The 18,761-nt window shown below is 53.3% G+C and overlaps 1 protein-coding gene across 1 annotated transcript in view; it reads right to left on the bottom strand.

Moving 5' to 3' along the window:
• Positions 1–18,761, bottom strand: part of LOC106591492 (RNA-binding protein 10) — a gene marked incomplete at its 5' end in the record, with an annotated part of 72,562 nt that overhangs the window by 21,849 nt on the left and 31,952 nt on the right. The window contains 2 exon segments of the mRNA XM_045713068.1: positions 11,603–11,822; positions 13,222–13,309. Of these exon segments, the coding sequence (XP_045569024.1) occupies positions 11,603–11,822; positions 13,222–13,309 (308 nt within the window).

Below are 18,761 nucleotides of genomic sequence, written 5' to 3'. Positions count from 1 at the left end.
TCTACTCTCTCCCCTATCTCCCTCCAACCTCTTCTCTCTCCCCCTATCTCCCTCCCTATCTCTCTCCACCCTCTACTCTCTCCCCCTATCTCCCTCCAACCTCTACTCTCTCCCCCTCTCCCTCCAACCTCTTCCCCTATCTCCCTCCAACCTCTTCTCTCTCCCCTATCTCCCTCCAACCTCTTCTCTCTCCCCCTATCTCCCTCCCTAACTCCCTCTATCTCCCTCTACTCTCTCCCCCTATCTCCCTCCCTAAGTCCTCTCCACCCTCCCCCACTCTCCCCTATCTCCTTCCAACCTCTACTCTCTCCCCCTATCTCCCTCCTATCTCCCTCCACCCTCTATTCTCTCCCCCTATCTCCCTCCAACCTCTTCTCTCTCCCCTATCTCCCTCCAACCTCTTCTCTCTCCCCCTATCTCCCTCCCTATCTCCCTCCACCCTCTACTCTCTCCCCTATCTCCCTCCAACCTCTACTCTCTCCCCTATCTCCCTCCACCCTTTACTCTCTCCCCCTATCTCCCTCCACCCTCTACTCTCTCCCCTATCTCCCTCCAACCTCTACTCTCTCCCCTATCTCCCTCCACCCTGTACTCTCTCCCCTATCTCCCTCCAACCTCTACTCTCTCCCCTTATCTCCCTCCCTATCTCCCTCCAACCTCTACTCTCTCCCCTATCTCCCTCCCTATCTCCCTCCACCCTCTACTCTCTCCCCCTATCTCCCTCCAACCTCTACTCTCTCCCCTATCTCCCTCCACCCTCTACTCTCTCCCCCTATCTCCCTCCAACCTCTTCTCTCTCCCCTATCTCCCTCCAACCTCTACTCTCTCCCCTATCTCCCTCCAACCTCTACTCTCTCCCCCTATCTCCCTCCAACCTCTACTCTCTCCCCTATCTCCCTCCCTAACTCCTCTCCACCCTCTACTCTCTCCCCCCTATCTCCCTCCAACCTCTACTCTCTCCCCCTATCTCCCTCCCTATCTCCCTCCAACCTCTACTCTCTCCCCCTATCTCCCTCCCTATCTCCCTCCAACCTCTACTCTCTCCCCTATCTCCCTCCCTATCTCCCTCCACCCTCTACTCTCTCCCCTATCTCCCTCCAACCTCTACTCTCTCCCCTATCTCCCTCCACCCTCTACTCTCTCCCCCTATCTCCCTCCAACCTCTTCTCTCTCCCCTATCTCCCTCCAACCTCTACTCTCTCCCCCTATCTCCCTCCCTAACTCCTTTCCACCCTCTACTCCCTCCCCTATCTCCCTCCAACCTCTACTCTCTCCCCTATCTCCCTCCCTATCTCCCTCCAACCTCTACTCTCTCCCCTAACTCCTCTATCTCCCTCTACTCTCTCCCCCATCTCCCTCCCTAACTCCTCTCCACCCTCCCCCACTCTCCCCTATCTCCCTCCAACCTCTACTCTCTCCCCCTATCTCCCTCCAACCTCTTCTCTCTCCCCCTATCTCCCTCCCTAACTCCTCTCCACCCTCTACTCTCTCTCCCTATCTCCCTCCACCCTCTCCCCTATCTCCCTCCACCCTTTACTCTCTCCCCTATCTCCCTCCAACCTCTACTCTCTCCCCCTATCTCCCTCCCTATCTCCCTCCAACCTCTTCCCCTATCTCCCTCCACCCTCTACTCTCTCCCCCTATCTATCTCCACTCCACCCTCTACTCTCTCCCCCTATCTCTCCCCCTATCTCCCTCCACCCTCTACTCTCTCCCCCTATCTCCCTCCACCCTCTACTCTCTCCCCCTATCTCCCTCCACCCTCTTCTCTCTTCCCCTATCTCCCTCCACCCTCTACTCTCTCCCCCTATCTCCCTCCCTATCTCCCTCCACCCTCTTCTCTCTCCCCCTATCTCCCTCCACCCTCTACTATCTCCCCTATCTCCCTCCAACCTCTACTCTCTCCCCTATCTCCCTCCACCCTCTACTCTCTCCCCCTATCTCCCTCCAACCTCTTCTCTCTCCCCCTATCTCCTCCCTATCTCCCTCCACCCTCTACTCTCTCCCCCTATCTCCCTCCAACCTCTTCTCTCTCCCCTATCTCCCTCCCTATCTCCCTCCACCCTCTACTCTCTCCCCCTATCTCCCTCCAACCTCTACTCTCTCCCCCTCTCCCTCCAACCTCTTCTCTCTTCCCCTATCTCCCTCCAACCTCTTCTCTCTCCCCTATCTCCCTCCAACCTCTTCTCTCTCCCCCTATCTCCCTCCAACCTCTTCTCTCTCCCCCTATCTCCCTCCCTAACTCCTCTATCTCCCTCTACTCTCTCCCCTATCTCCCTCCCTAACTCCTCTCCACCCTCCCCCACTCTCCCCCTATCTCCCTCCACCCTCTACTCTCTCCCCCTATCTCCCTCCAACCTCTTCTCTCTCCCCTATCTCCCTCCCTATCTCCCTCCACCCTCTACTCTCTCCCCCTATCTCCCTCCAACCTCTACTCTCTCCCCTATCTCCCTCCACCCTGTACTCTCTCCCCTATCTCCCTCCAACCTCTACTCTCTCCCCCTATCTCCCTCCCTATCTCCCTCCAACCTCTACTCTCTCCCCTATCTCCCTCCCTATCTCCCTCCACCCTCTACTCTCTCCCCTATCTCCCTCCAACCTCTACTCTCTCCCCTATCTCCCTCCACCCTCTACTCTCTCCCCCTATCTCCCTCCAACCTCTTCTCTCTCCCCCCTATCTCCCTCCAACCTCTACTCTCTCCCCCTATCTCCCTCCAACCTCTACTCTCTCCCCCTATCTCCCTCCCTAACTCCTCTCCACCCTCTACTCTCTCCCCTATCTCCCTCCAACCTCTACTCTCTCCCCTATCTCCCTCCCTATCTCCCTCCAACCTCTACTCTCTCCCCTATCTCCCTCCCTATCTCCCTCCAACCTCTACTCTCTCCCCCTATCTCCCTCCCTATCTCCCTCCACCCTCTACTCTCTCCCCCCTATCTCCCTCCAACCTCTTCTCTCTCCCCCTATCTCCCTCCAACCTCTACTCTCTCCCCTATCTCCCTCCAACCTCTACTCTCTCCCCCTATCTCCCTCCCTAACTCCTCTCCACCCTCTACTCTCTCCCCCTATCTCCCTCCAACCTCTACTCTCTCCCCTATCTCCCTCCCTATCTCCCTCCAACCTCTACTCTCTCCCCCTATCTCCCTCCCTATCTCCCTCCAACCTCTACTCTCTCCCCCTATCTCCCTCCCTAACTCCTCTCCACCCTCTACTCTCTCTCCCTATCTCCCTCCACCCTCTCCCCTATCTCCCTCCACCCTTTACTCTCTCCCCTATCTCCCTCCAACCTCTACTCTCTCCCCCTATCTCCCTCCCTATCTCCCTCCAACCTCTTCCCCTATCTCCCTCCACCCTCTACTCTCTCCCCCTATCTATCTCCACTCCACCCTCTACTCTCTCCCCTATCTCTCCCCCTATCTCCCTCCACCCTCTACTCTCTCCCCTATCTCCCTCCACCCTCTACTCTCTCCCCTATCTCCCTCCACCCTCTTCTCTCTTCCCCTATCTCCCTCCACCCTCTACTCTCTCCCCCTATCTCCCTCCCTATCTCCCTCCACCCTCTTCTCTCTCCCCTATCTCCCTCCACCCTCTACTATCTCCCCCTATCTCCCTCCAACCTCTACTCTCTCCCCTATCTCCCTCCACCCTCTACTCTCTCCCCCCTATCTCCCTCCAACCTCTTCTCTCTCCCCTATCTCCCTCCCTATCTCCCTCCACCCTCTACTCTCTCCCCTATCTCCCTCCAACCTCTTCTCTCTCCCCCTATCTCCCTCCCTATCTCCCTCCACCCTCTACTCTCTCCCCTATCTCCCTCCAACCTCTACTCTCTCCCCCTCTCCCTCCAACCTCTTCTCTCTTCCCCTATCTCCCTCCAACCTCTTCTCTCTCCCCCTATCTCCCTCCAACCTCTTCTTTCTCCCCTATCTCCCTCCAACCTCTTCTCTCTCCCCCTATCTCCCTCCCTAACTCCTCTATCTCCCTCTACTCTCTCCCCCTATCTCCCTCCCTAACTCCTCTCCACCCTCCCCACTATCTCCCTCCACCCTCTACTCTCTCCCCCTATCTCCCTCCAACCTCTTCTCTCTCCCCCTATCTCCTCCCTATCTCCCTCCACCCTCTACTCTCTCCCCTATCTCCCTCCAACCTCTACTCTCTCCCCTATCTCCCTCCACCCTGTACTCTCTCCCCTATCTCCCTCCAACCTCTACTCTCTCCCCTATCTCCCTCCCTATCTCCCTCCAACCTCTACTCTCTCCCCTATCTCCCTCCCTATCTCCCTCCACCCTCTACTCTCTCCCCTATCTCCCTCCAACCTCTACTCTCTCCCCTATCTCCCTCCACCCTCTACTCTCTCCCCATATCTCCCTCCAACCTCTTCTCTCTCCCCCTATCTCCCTCCAACCTCTACTCTCTCCCCTATCTCCCTCCAACCTCTACTCTCTCCCCTATCTCCCTCCCTAACTCCTCTCCACCCTCTACTCTCTCCCCTATCTCCCTCCAACCTCTACTCTCTCCCCCTATCTCCCTCCCTATCTCCCTCCAACCTCTACTCTCTCCCCTATCTCCCTCCCTATCTCCCTCCAACCTCTACTCTCTCCCCCTATCTCCCTCCCTATCTCCCTCCACCCTCTACTCTCTCCCCTATCTCCCTCCAACCTCTACTCTCTCCCCTATCTCCCTCCACCCTCTACTCTCTCCCCTATCTCCCTCCAACCTCTTCTCTCTCCCCCTATCTCCCTCCAACCTCTACTCTCTCCCCTATCTCCCTCCCTAACTCCTCTCCACCCTCTACTCCCTCCCCCCTATCTCCCTCCAACCTCTACTCTCTCCCCTATCTCCCTCCAACCTCTACTCTCTCCCCCTAACTCCTCTATCTCCCTCTACTCTCTCCCCCCATCTCCCTCCCTAACTCCTCTCCACCCTCCCCCACTCTCCCCCTATCTCCCTCCAACCTCTACTCTCTCCCCCTATCTCCCTCCACCCTCTACTCTCTCCCCTATCTCCCTCCAACCTCTACTCTCTCCCCTATCTCCCTCCACCCTCTACTCTCTCCCCTATCTCCCTCCAACCTCTTCTCTCTCCCCCTATCTCCCTCCCTATCTCCCTCCACCCTCTACTCTCTCCCCCTATCTCCCTCCAACCTCTTCTCTCTCCCCCTATCTCCCTCCCTATCTCCCTCCACCCTCTACTCTCTCCCCTATCTCCCTCCAACCTCTTCTCTCTCCCCCTATCTCCCTCCCTATCTCCCTCCACCCTCTACTCTCTCCCCCTATCTCCCTCCAACCTCTACTCTCTCCCCCTCTCCCTCCAACCTCTTCTCTCTTCCCCTATCTCCCTCCAACCTCTTCTCTCTCCCCCTAACTCCTCTATCTCCCTCTACTCTCTCCCCCTATCTCCCTCCCTATCTCCCTCCACCCTCTACTCTCTCCCCTATCTCCCTCCACCCTCTACTCTCTCCCCCCTATCTCCCTCCAACCTCTACTCTCTCCCCTATCTCCCTCCAACCTCTTCTCTCTCCCCCTATCTCCCTCCAACCTCTACTGTCTCCCCCTAACTCCTCTATCTCCCTCTACTCTCTCCCCTATCTCCCTCCCTAACTCCTCTCCACCCTCCCCCACTCTCCACCTATCTCCCTCCAACCTCTACTCTCTCCCCTATCTCCCTCCCTATCTCCCTCCACCCTCTACTCTCTCCCCCTATCTCCCTCCAACCTCTTCTCTCTCCCCTATCTCCCTCCCTATCTCCCTCCACCCTCTACTCTCTCCCCCTATCTCCCTCCAACCTCTTCTCTCTCCCCTATCTCCCTCCCTATCTCCCTCCACCCTCTACTCTCTCCCCCTATCTCCCTCCAACCTCTACTCTCTCCCCCTCTCCCTCCAACCTCTTCCCCTATCTCCTCCAACCTCTTCTCTCTCCCCTATCTCCCTCCAACCTCTTCTCTCTCCCCCTATCTCCCTCCCTATCTCCCTCCACCCTCTACTCTCTCCCCTATCTCCCTCCAACCTCTTCTCTCTCCCCTATCTCCCCTCCCTATCTCCCTCCACCCTCTACTCTCTCTCCCCTATCTCCCTCCAACCTCTACTCTCTCCCCTCTCCCTCCAACCTCTTCCCCTATCTCCCTCCAACCTCTTCTCTCTCCCCCTATCTCCCTCCAACCTCTTCTCTCTCCCCTATCTCCCTCCCTATCTCCCTCCACCCTCTACTCTCTCCCCCCTATCTCCCTCCAACCTCTACTCTCTCCCCTATCTCCCTCCACCCTCTACTCTCTCCCCTATCTCCCTCCAACCTCTTCTCTCTCCCCTATCTCCCTCCCTATCTCCCTCCACCCTCTACTCTCTCCCCTATCTCCCTCCAACCTCTTCTCTCTCCCCCTATCTCCCTCCCTATCTCCCTCCACCCTCTACTCTCTCCCCTATCTCCCTCCAACCTCTTCTCTCTCCCCCTATCTCCCTCCCTATCTCCCTCCACCCTCTACTCTCTCCCCCTATCTCCCTCCAACCTCTACTCTCTCCCCCTCTCCCTCCAACCTCTTCCCCTATCTCCCTCCAACCTCTTCTCTCTCCCCCTATCTCCCTCCAACCTCTTCTCTCTCCCCCTATCTCCCTCCCTAACTCCTCTATCTCCCTCTACTCTCTCCCCTATCTCCCTCCCTAAGTCCTCTCCACCCTCCCCACTCTCCCCCCTATCTCCTTCCAACCTCTACTCTCTCCCCCTATCTCCCTCCTATCTCCCTCCACCCTCTATTCTCTCCCCTATCTCCCTCCAACCTCTTCTCTCTCCCCTATCTCCCTCCAACCTCTTCTCTCTCCCCTATCTCCCTCCCTATCTCCCTCCACCCTCTACTCTCTCCCCCTATCTCCCTCCAACCTCTACTCTCTCCCCTATCTCCCTCCACCCTTTACTCTCTCCCCTATCTCCCTCCACCCTCTACTCTCTCCCCTATCTCCCTCCAACCTCTACTCTCTCCCCTATCTCCCTCCACCCTGTACTCTCTCCCCTATCTCCCTCCAACCTCTACTCTCTCCCCTATCTCCCTCCCTAACTCCTCTCCACCCTCTACTCTCTCCCCCTATCTCCCTCCAACCTCTACTCTCTCCCCCTATCTCCCTCCCTATCTCCCTCCAACCTCTACTCTCTCCCCTATCTCCCTCCCTATCTCCCTCCAACCTCTACTCTCTCCCTATCTCCCTCCCTATCTCCCTCCACCCTCTACTCTCTCCCCTATCTCCCTCCAACCTCTACTCTCTCCCCTATCTCCCTCCACCCTCTACTCTCTCCCCTATCTCCCTCCAACCTCTTCTCTCTCCCCCTATCTCCCTCCAACCTCTACTCTCTCCCCTATCTCCCTCCCTAACTCCTTTCCACCCTCTACTCCCTCCCCTATCTCCCTCCAACCTCTACTCTCTCCCCTATCTCCCTCCCTATCTCCCTCCAACCTCTACTCTCTCCCCCTAACTCCTCTATCTCCCTCTACTCTCTCCCCCCATCTCCCTCCCTAACTCCTCTCCACCCTCCCCCACTCTCCCCCTATCTCCCCTCCAACCTCTACTCTCTCCCCTATCTCCCTCCAACCTCTTCTCTCTCCCCTATCTCCCTCCCTAACTCCTCTCCACCCTCTACTCTCTCTCCCTATCTCCCTCCACCCTCTCCCCTATCTCCCTCCACCCTTTACTCTCTCCCCTATCTCCCTCCAACCTCTACTCTCTCCCCCTATCTCCCTCCCTATCTCCCTCCAACCTCTTCCCCTATCTCCCTCCACCCTCTACTCTCTCCCCTATCTATCTCCACTCCACCCTCTACTCTCTCCCCCTATCTCTCCCCCTATCTCCCTCCACCCTCTACTCTCTCCCCTATCTCCCTCCACCCTCTACTCTCTCCCCTATCTCCCTCCACCCTCTTCTCTCTTCCCTATCTCCCTCCACCCTCTACTCTCTCCCCCTATCTCCCTCCCTATCTCCCTCCACCCTCTTCTCTCTCCCCTATCTCCCTCCACCCTCTACTATCTCCCCTATCTCCCTCCAACCTCTACTCTCTCCCCTATCTCCCTCCACCCTCTACTCTCTCCCCTATCTCCCTCCAACCTCTTCTCTCTCCCCCTATCTCCCTCCCTATCTCCCTCCACCCTCTACTCTCTCCCCCTATCTCCCTCCAACCTCTTCTCTCTCCCCCCTATCTCCCTCCCTATCTCCCTCCACCCTCTACTCTCTCCCCTATCTCCCTCCAACCTCTACTCTCTCCCCCTCTCCCTCCAACCTCTTCTCTCTTCCCCTATCTCCCTCCAACCTCTTCTCTCTCCCCCTATCTCCCTCCAACCTCTTCTCTCTCCCCCTATCTCCCTCCAACCTCTTCTCTCTCCCCCCTATCTCCCCTCCCTAACTCCTCTATCTCCCTCTACTCTCTCCCCTATCTCCCTCCCTAACTCCTCTCCACCCTCCCCCACTCTCCCCTATCTCCCTCCACCCTCTACTCTCTCCCCTATCTCCCTCCAACCTCTTCTCTCTCCCCTATCTCCCTCCCTATCTCCCTCCACCCTCTACTCTCTCCCCCCTATCTCCCTCCAACCTCTACTCTCTCCCCTATCTCCCTCCACCCTGTACTCTCTCCCCCTATCTCCCTCCAACCTCTACTCTCTCCCCTATCTCCCTCCCTATCTCCCTCCAACCTCTACTCTCTCCCCCTATCTCCTCCCTATCTCCCTCCACCCTCTACTCTCTCCCCCCTATCTCCCTCCAACCTCTACTCTCTCCCCTATCTCCCTCCACCCTCTACTCTCTCCCCCTATCTCCCTCCAACCTCTTCTCTCTCCCCCTATCTCCCTCCAACCTCTACTCTCTCCCCTATCTCCCTCCAACCTCTACTCTCTCCCCCCTATCTCCCTCCCTAACTCCTCTCCACCCTCTACTCTCTCCCCCTATCTCCCTCCAACCTCTACTCTCTCCCCCTATCTCCCTCCCTATCTCCCTCCAACCTCTACTCTCTCCCCCTATCTCCCTCCCTATCTCCCTCCAACCTCTACTCTCTCCCCTATCTCCCTCCCTATCTCCCTCCACCCTCTACTCTCTCCCCTATCTCCCTCCAACCTCTTCTCTCTCCCCCTATCTCCCTCCAACCTCTACTCTCTCCCCCTATCTCCCTCCAACCTCTACTCTCTCCCCCCTATCTCCCTCCCCTAACTCCTCTCCACCCTCTACTCTCTCCCCTATCTCCCTCCAACCTCTACTCTCTCCCCTATCTCCCTCCCTATCTCCCTCCAACCTCTACTCTCTCCCCCTATCTCCCTCCCTATCTCCCTCCAACCTCTACTCTCTCCCCCTATCTCCCTCCCTAACTCCTCTCCACCCTCTACTCTCTCTCCCTATCTCCCTCCACCCTCTCCCCTATCTCCCTCCACCCTTTACTCTCTCCCCTATCTCCCTCCAACCTCTACTCTCTCCCCCTATCTCCCTCCCTATCTCCCTCCAACCTCTTCCCCTATCTCCCTCCACCCTCTACTCTCTCCCCTATCTATCTCCACTCCACCCTCTACTCTCTCCCCTATCTCTCCCCTATCTCCCTCCACCCTCTACTCTCTCCCCTATCTCCCTCCACCCTCTACTCTCTCCCCCTATCTCCCTCCACCCTCTTCTCTCTTCCCCTATCTCCCTCCACCCTCTACTCTCTCCCCCTATCTCCCTCCCTATCTCCCTCCACCCTCTTCTCTCTCCCCCCTATCTCCCTCCACCCTCTACTATCTCCCCCTATCTCCCTCCAACCTCTACTCTCTCCCTATCTCCCTCCACCCTCTACTCTCTCCCCTATCTCCCTCCAACCTCTTCTCTCTCCCCCTATCTCCCTCCCTATCTCCCTCCACCCTCTACTCTCTCCCCCTATCTCCCTCCAACCTCTTCTCTCTCCCCCCTATCTCCCTCCCTATCTCCCTCCACCCTCTACTCTCTCCCCCTATCTCCCTCCAACCTCTACTCTCTCCCCCTCTCCCTCCAACCTCTTCTCTCTCCCCTATCTCCCTCCAACCTCTTCTCTCTCCCCTATCTCCCTCCAACCTCTTCTTTCTCCCCTATCTCCCTCCAACCTCTTCTCTCTCCCCCTATCTCCCTCCCTAACTCCTCTATCTCCCTCTACTCTCTCCCCTATCTCCCTCCCTAACTCCTCTCCACCCTCCCCACTATCTCCCTCCACCCTCTACTCTCTCCCCTATCTCCCTCCAACCTCTTCTCTCTCCCCCTATCTCCCTCCCTATCTCCCTCCACCCTCTACTCTCTCCCCTATCTCCCTCCAACCTCTACTCTCTCCCCTATCTCCCTCCACCCTGTACTCTCTCCCCTATCTCCCTCCAACCTCTACTCTCTCCCCTATCTCCCTCCCTATCTCCCTCCAACCTCTACTCTCTCCCCTATCTCCCTCCCTATCTCCCTCCACCCTCTACTCTCTCCCCCTATCTCCCTCCAACCTCTACTCTCTCCCCTATCTCCCTCCACCCTCTACTCTCTCCCCATATCTCCCTCCAACCTCTTCTCTCTCCCCCCTATCTCCCTCCAACCTCTACTCTCTCCCCTATCTCCCTCCAACCTCTACTCTCTCCCCTATCTCCCTCCCTAACTCCTCTCCACCCTCTACTCTCTCCCCTATCTCCCTCCAACCTCTACTCTCTCCCCTATCTCCCTCCCTATCTCCCTCCAACCTCTACTCTCTCCCCCTATCTCCCTCCCTATCTCCCTCCAACCTCTACTCTCTCCCCTATCTCCCTCCCTATCTCCCTCCAACCTCTACTCTCTCCCCTATCTCCTCCTACCTCTACTCTCTCCCCCATCTCCCTCCACCCTCTCACTCCCCCACTCTCCCCTATCTCCCTCCAACCTCTACTCTCTCCCCTATCTCCCTCCAACCTCTTCTCTCTCCCCTATCTCCCTCCCTAACTCCTCTCCACCCTCTACTCTCTCTCCCTATCTCCCTCCACCCTCTCCCCTATCTCCCTCCACCCTTTACTCTCTCCCCTATCTCCCTCCAACCTCTACTCTCTCCCCTATCTCCCTCCAACCTCTACTCTCTCCCCTATCTCCCTCCAACCTCTACTCTCTCCCCCTATCTCCCTCCCTATCTCCCTCCAACCTCTTCTCTCTTCCCCTATCTCCCTCCACCCTCTACTCTCTCCCCCTATCTATCTCCACTCCACCCTCTACTCTCTCCCCTATCTCTCCCCTATCTCCCTCCACCCTCTACTCTCTCCCCCTATCTCCCTCCACCCTCTACTCTCTCCCCCTATCTCCCTCCACCCTCTTCTCTCTTCCCCTATCTCCCTCCACCCTCTACTCTCTCCCTCTACTCTCTCCCCTATCTCCCTCCAACCTCTACTCTCTCCCCTATCTCCCTCCACCCTTTACTCTCTCCCCTATCTCCCTCCACCCTCTTCTCTCTCCCCCTATCTCCCTCCCTATCTCCCCTCCAACCTCTACTCTCTCCCCTATCTCCCTCCACCCTTTACTCTCTCCCCCCTATCTCCCTCCACCCTCTTCTCTCTCCCCCTATCTCCCTCCACCCTCTACTCTCTCCCCCTCCCACCTTTCCCATGTTCTGTTTTAATCTCCTCAGCCTCTCTTTTCCTCTCACCAGGTGCTGTTCCTGTGTACGCCCCCATCAGGCCTGCTCCTGGGCTGGGTAGGGGTGTACCCATTCCCCCTGCCTGGGCCTTGTAGGCAGGGCCATCTGGCACCGCTGTGTAGTTTTGGTTCTCCTGGCCTCCATAGACTCCCAGTGTTACTGCTGCCCCCTGGTGGTACAATCCTACATCCACACCGTGCTGGGAGGCAGAGGACAGGGACTGGGCCGTCTGGGGGGGGAGAGAGGGGGAGGGAGAGGGAGACAGAGAGAGAGAGAGAGAGGGGGAGGGAGAGAGAGACAGAGAGAGAGAGAGAGAGAGGGAGAGAGGACAACAGTAAAATAATAGTTGAAGAAAACGTAAATCGTTGATACAGTAAATAATTGTTCGATATGGCTGTTACAGTAAGGATACAGAGTGGAGGTCACAGTTACAGTACGGATACAGAATGGAGGTCACAGTAAGGATACAGAGTGGAGGTCACAGTTACAGTAAGGATACAGAGTGGAGGTCACAGTTACAGTAAGGATACAGAGTGGAGGTCACAGTTACAGTAAGGATACAGAATGGAGATCACAGTAAGGATACAGAGTGGAGGTCACAGTTACAGTAAGGATACGGAGTGGAGGTCACAGTTACAGTAAGGATACAGAATGGAGATCACAGTAAGGATACAGAGTGGAGGTCACAGTTACAGTAAGGACACGGAGTGGAGGTCACAGAGTGGAGGTCACAGAGTGGAGGTCACAGTTACAGTAAGGATACAGAGTGGAGGTCACAGTTACAGTACGGATACAGAATGGAGGTCACAGTAAGGATACAGAGTGGAGGTCACAGTTACAGTAAGGACACGGAGTGGAGATCACAGAGTGGAGGTCACAGAGTGGAGGTCACAGTTACAGTAAGGATACAGACTGGAGGTCACAGTTACAGTAAGGATACGGAGTGGAGGTCACAGTTACAGTAAGGATACAGAATGGAGGTCACAGTTACAGTAAGGATATAGAATGGAGATCACAGTAAGGATACAGAGTGGAGGTCACAGTAAGGATACAGAGTGGAGGTCACAGTTACAGTACGGATACAGAATGGAGGTCACAGTAAGGATACAGAGTGGAGGTCACAGTTACAGTAAGGATACAGAATGGAGGTCACAGTTACAGTAAGGACACGGAGTGGAGGTCACAGAGTGGAGGTCACAGTTACAGTAAGGATACAGAGTGGAGGTCACAGTTACAGTAAGGACACGGAGTGGAGGTCACAGAGTGGAGGTCACAGTTACAGTAAGGACACGGAGTGGAGGTCACAGAGTGGAGGTCACAGAGTGGAGGTCACAGAGTGGAGGTCACAGTTACAGTATGGATACAGAGTGGAGGTCACAGTTACAGTAAGGACACGGAGTGGAGGTCACAGTTACAGTAAGGACACGGAGTGGAGGTCACAGAGTGGAGGTCACAGAGTGGAGGTCACAGTTACAGGAAGGATACAGAGTGGAGGTCACAGTTACAGTAAGGACACGGAGTGGAGGTCACAGTTACAGTAAGGACACGGAGTGGAGGTCACAGAGTGGAGGTCACAGAGTGGAGGTCACAGTTACAGTAAGGATGCTATATATTATTAGAATGGTTACCTGGGTAACGGCCCACTGTGCAGCAGCGATGGCTGTACTGGCGACTGTAGCAGCACTCACTCTACTACCATCTGTCAGAAACACATCACTGGGGAGAGAGAGGAGAGGGGAGAGAGAGGGGGAGAGAGAGGGGAGGGGGAGAGAGAGGGGAGTGAGGGGGAGAGAGAGGGGAGGGGAGAGAGAGGGAGGGGAGGAGCGAGGGGAGGAGGAAAGGGGAGATAGAGGGGGAGAGGGAGGGAGAGGGAGGGGAGAGAGAGGGGGAGTGAGGGGAGGGGAGAGAGAGGGAGGGGAGGAGCGAGGGGAGGAGGAAAGGGAGAGAGAGGGGAGAGGGAGGGAGAGGGAGGGGAGAGAGAGGGAGGGGAGGAGCGAGGGGAGGAGGAAAGGGGAGAGAGGGGGGGAGTGAGGGGAGGGGAGAGAGAGGGAGGGGAGGAGCGAGGGGAGGAGGAAAGGGGAGAGAGAGAGAGGGGGAGGGAAGAGAGAGGGAGGGGAGGGGGAGCGAGGGGGAGGAGGCAAGGGAGAGAGAGCGAGGGGGGAGAGAGACGAGGGGGGAGAGAGAGGGAGGGAGGGGAGAGGGAGAGGGAGGGGAGAGAGAGGGAATGGGAGGGGTGGAGTGAGGGGGAAGGGGGGAGAGAGAGCGAGGGGAGAGCGAGAAAGGGAGAGAGGGAGGGAGAGAGTGGGACAGAGAGGGAGGGGTGAGAGAGAGTGAGGGGGATGGGGGGGATTGAGAGAAGAAAATAAATCATTTAAAAAAATCAAGCCCAAAACCTATTTCAACTGTAACAGTATGGGCCATAGATTAAAGTCCTGGACTAAAAAACTATGGAGAATCTAGCCTTATCTGTTTCTGGGAAACCATAGATCACAAGGGCAGTCATGTCTCTTTCTGTGTGTATGTGTGTGTGTGTGTGTGTGTGTGTGTGTGTGTGTGTGTGTGTGTGTGTGTGTGTGTGTGTGTGTGTGTGTGTGTGTGTGTGTGTGTGTACACAAAGCGCCTTCAGAAAGTATTCACACCCCTTGACTTTGTCCACATTTTGTTGTGTTACAGCCTGAATTAAACAATGTATTAATTTGAGATGCTTTGTCACTGGCCTTCACCAGTGGCGGTTGGTGCTGTTTAAGATAAGGGAGGATGGGACATATTGTAATGAGAATGGCCTTATTTCTATTACAACATATTGGATGACTGTCATTCATATTCCATTCACCCAGTTCAATGTAACAGTGATGGGTTTAGGATACTGTCCTTCACCCAGTTCAATGTAACAGTGATGGGTTTAGGATACTGTCCTTCATATTCACCCAGTTCAATGTAACAGTGATGGGTTTAGGATACTGTCCTTCACCCAGTTCAATGTAACAGTGATGGGTTTAGGATACTGTCATTCACCCAGTTCAATGTAACAGTGATGGGTTTAGGATACTGTCCTTCACCCAGTTCAATGTAACAGTGATGGGTTTAGGATACTGTCCTTCACCCAGTTCAATGTAACAGTGATGGGTTTAGGATACTGTCCTTCATATTCACCCAGTTCAATGTAACAGTGATGGGTTTAGGATACTGTCATTCACCCAGTTCAATGTAACAGTGATGGGTTTAGGATACTGTCCTTCACCCAGTTCAATGTAACAGTGATGGGTTTAGGTTACTGTCCTTCATATTCACCCAGTTCAATGTAACAGTGATGGGTTTAGGATACTGTCCTTCACCCAGTTCAATGTAACAGTGATGGGTTTAGGATACTGTCCTTCACCCAGTTCAATGTAACAGTGATGGGTTTAGGATACTGTCCTTCACCCAGTTCAATGTAACAGTGATGGGTTTAGGATACTGTCCTTCACCCAGTTCAATGTAACAGTGATGGGTTTAGGATACTGTCCTTCACCCAGTTCAATGTAACAGTGATGGGTTTAGGTTACTGTCCTTCATATTCACCCAGTTCAATGTAACAGTGATGGGTTTAGGATACTGTCCTTCACCCAGTTCAATGTAACAGTGATGGGTTTAGGATACTGTCCTTCACCCAGTTCAATGTAACAGTGATGGGTTTAGGATACTGTCCTTCACCCAGTTCAATGTAACAGTGATGGGTTTAGGATACTGTCCTTCACCCAGTTCAATGTAACAGTGATGGGTTTAGGATACTGGTCCTTCACCCAGTTCAATGTAACAGTGATGGGTTTAGGATACTGTCCTTCACCCAGTTCAATGTAACAGTGATGGGTTTAGGATACTGTCCTTCACCCAGTTCAATGTAACAGTGATGGGTTTAGGATACTGGTCCTTCACCCAGTTCAATGTAACAGTGATGGGTTTAGGTTACTGTCATTCACCCAGTTCAATGTAACAGTAATGGGTTTAGGATACTGTCCTTCATATTCACCCAGTTCAATGTAACAGTGATGGGTTTAGGATACTGTCATTCACCCAGTTCAATGTAACAGTGATGGGTTTAGGTTACTGTCCTTCACCCAGTTCAATGTAACAGTGATGGGTTTAGGATACTGTCCTTCATATTCACCCAGTTCAATGTAACAGTGATGGGTTTATGATACTGTCCTTCACCCAGTTCAATGTAACAGTGATGGGTTTAGGATACTGTCCTTCACCCAGTTCAATGTAACAGTGATGGGTTTAGGATACTGTCCTTCACCCAGTTCAATGTAACAGTGATGGGTTTAGGTTACTGTCCTTCACCCAGTTCAATGTAACAGCGATGGGTTTGGGATACTGGTCCTTCACCCAGTTCAATGTAACAGTGATGGGTTTAGGATACTGTCCTTCATATTCACCCAGTTCAATGTAACAGCGATGGGTTTAATTCTAATTTTCCCTCATACCCATCATGAGGTTGCTACAACCTAGCCTATGAATGACAGTTTATAACGTAGCGGTCGTCGTAAGGAGGGGGACCAAAATGCGGCGGATATATTGATCATCTTCTTATTTATTAATTGAAGGAAAAAAAACACTTAAACACAAAACAAACGACGAAAACAAACCCCAACTAAATATGGCCTCCAATTAGAGGCAACATAGAAATAGAAAAACTAGATAAACACATAGAAATAGAAAATGTAGAACATAAACCAAAAAAACCCGAACCACATAAAACAAACACCCCCCTGCCCGCGCCCTGACCAAACTACAATAACAAATAACCCCTTTTACTGGTCAGGACGTGACAGTAGGTGCACACAGGTCGAGAGACAAGCTGGAGTAATCAAGGTGACAGACAGTGACACATTCAATACCGCCTTGCAAACTCTGGCTTGCATCTGGCTGATCCAGGGTGGAATCATTAGTCCCAACAGTTGCAAAAGAGAGTTTTTAATTGGACAAACTCATGTATGTTTATCCCCGTTTCGTTCCGTTTGATGTGTGTTTTTCCAACAGAATCGGCGGAATTAATTACACCCCTTGATTACACGCGAACACAGAACGAGCAGCTACGTACAAACAGCATGATCACTTTGCTCGTTGTATATATAAATTCCTTCTCGCGTCTACGCACACTCTCTTTCCGCTCATCTTTACCCTTCCCTTGTGGACTTCACAAAACAACAGCTGCCTTTGAGTCATTTAGCAGACGCTCTTATCCAGAGCGACTTACAGTAGTGAATGCATACATTTCATACATTTTTCTCCGTACTGGTCCCCCCCGTGGGAAACGAACCCACAACCCTGGCGTTGCAAACACCATGCTCTACCAACTGAGCCACACGGGGCCACTTTTATACCCGCTAACCGCTACACACAGCCTACATCATTGTCACCATATTAACGTCATAGTCAATGTACATTACATGACCAAAAGTATGTGGACACCTGTTTGTCGAACATCTCATTCCAAAATCATGGGCTTTAATATGGAGTTGGTCCCCCCTTTGCTGCTATAACAGCCTCCACTCTTCTGGGAAGTCATTAATATGGAGTTGGTCCCCCCTTTGCTGCTATAACAGCCTCCACTCTTCTGGGAAGGCATTAATATGGAGTTGGTCCCCCCTTTGCTGCTATAACAGCCTCCACTCTTCAGGGAAGTCATTAATATGGAGTTGGTCCCCCACCTTTGCTGCTATAACAGCCTCCACTCTTCTGGGAAGTCATTAATATGGAGTTGGTCCCCCCTTTGCTGCTATAACAGCCTCCACTCTTCTGGGAAGTCATTAATATGGAGTTGGTCCCCCCTTTGCTGCTATAACAGCCTCCACTCTTCTGGGAAGGCATTAATATGGAGTTGGTCCCCCCCTTTGCTGCTATAACAGCCTCCACTCTTCTGGGAAGGCTTTCCACTAGATGTTGGAACATTGTTGCGGGGGACTTGCTTCCATTCAGCCACAAGAGCATTAGTGAGGTTGGGCACGGATGTTGGGTGATTAGTCCTGGCTCGCAGTCTGCGTTCCAATTCATCCCAAAGGTGTTCGATGGGGTTGAGGTCAGGGCTCTGTGCAGGCCAGTCAAGTTCTTCCACACTAATCTTGACAAACCATTTTTGTATGGACCTCACTTTGTGCACAGGGGCATTGTCATGCTAAACAGGAAAGGGCCTTCCTCAAACTGTTGCCACAAAGTTGGAAGCACAGAATCATCATTGTATGTTGTAGCGTTAAGATTTCCCTTCACTGGAACTAAGGGGCCCGAACCATGAAAAACAGCCCCAGACCATTATTCCTCCTCCACCAGACTTTACAGTTTGCACTATGCATTTGGGCAGGTAGCGTTAGCAGGGACAGAAATTTGACAAACTGACTTGTTGGAAAGGCGGCATCCTATGATGGTGCCACGTTGAATATCACTGAGCTCTTCAGTAAGGCCGTTCTACTGCCAATGCTTGTCTATGGAGATTGCATGGCGGTGTCCTTGATTTTATACACCTGTCAGCAACGGGTGTGGCTGAAATAGCCAAATCCACTAATATGTCTACATACTTTTGTACATATAGTGTAGCTACTAGAATTAACGGGTTAGTAAACCTGCTACAAATATGCAGTACAGTCAGCAAGCAGTTTAGCAGTTACAACGGTGGCAATAAATTACTAAAACCAAAAGCTGTCCTTGACTTGGATGAGTGCCAGTGTTGGATAACCATAGCTGACATTTTTTGGTTTTCTTGCTGGGGAACATAGCAAAATGAGGGCTCGTCCGGGATCTTGTTCGCCACGAGTATGGTAGTCGTTCTAATCACCTACTCTGAAGCTCTGCTGTCCCAAGATATTTGACTGTTCAAAATAAGCTTTTGTGGTAGAGTTTCTGTCACTGACATCCACCCAAAGGGGTTATACGATTGGTCGAATCTTTTTGAAAGTTGCATAAACACACAGGCTAATAAAATTAAGCCATGGACTTTAAGTTGGAAACATTTGTGGATCACTCCTAAATGGGAGATGCTAGATAAATGTATAAAAGAGAATCTACTCGTCATTGCAAAGCATTACGACATCAAAGATTCACATGCCAATTCGAAAGCAGTAGTCAAGAGTTAGTCTATATTGTAGAGTTAGTCTATACTGTAGAGTTAGTCTATACTGCTATACTGCAGAGT

Source organism: Salmo salar, unplaced genomic scaffold (genome assembly GCF_905237065.1).
Source record: "Salmo salar unplaced genomic scaffold, Ssal_v3.1, whole genome shotgun sequence".
NCBI classification, from domain to species: Eukaryota; Metazoa; Chordata; class Actinopteri; order Salmoniformes; family Salmonidae; genus Salmo; species Salmo salar.
Note: the sequence above shows the minus strand (reverse complement) of the source record. Positions and strands in the feature narration are given on the sequence as shown.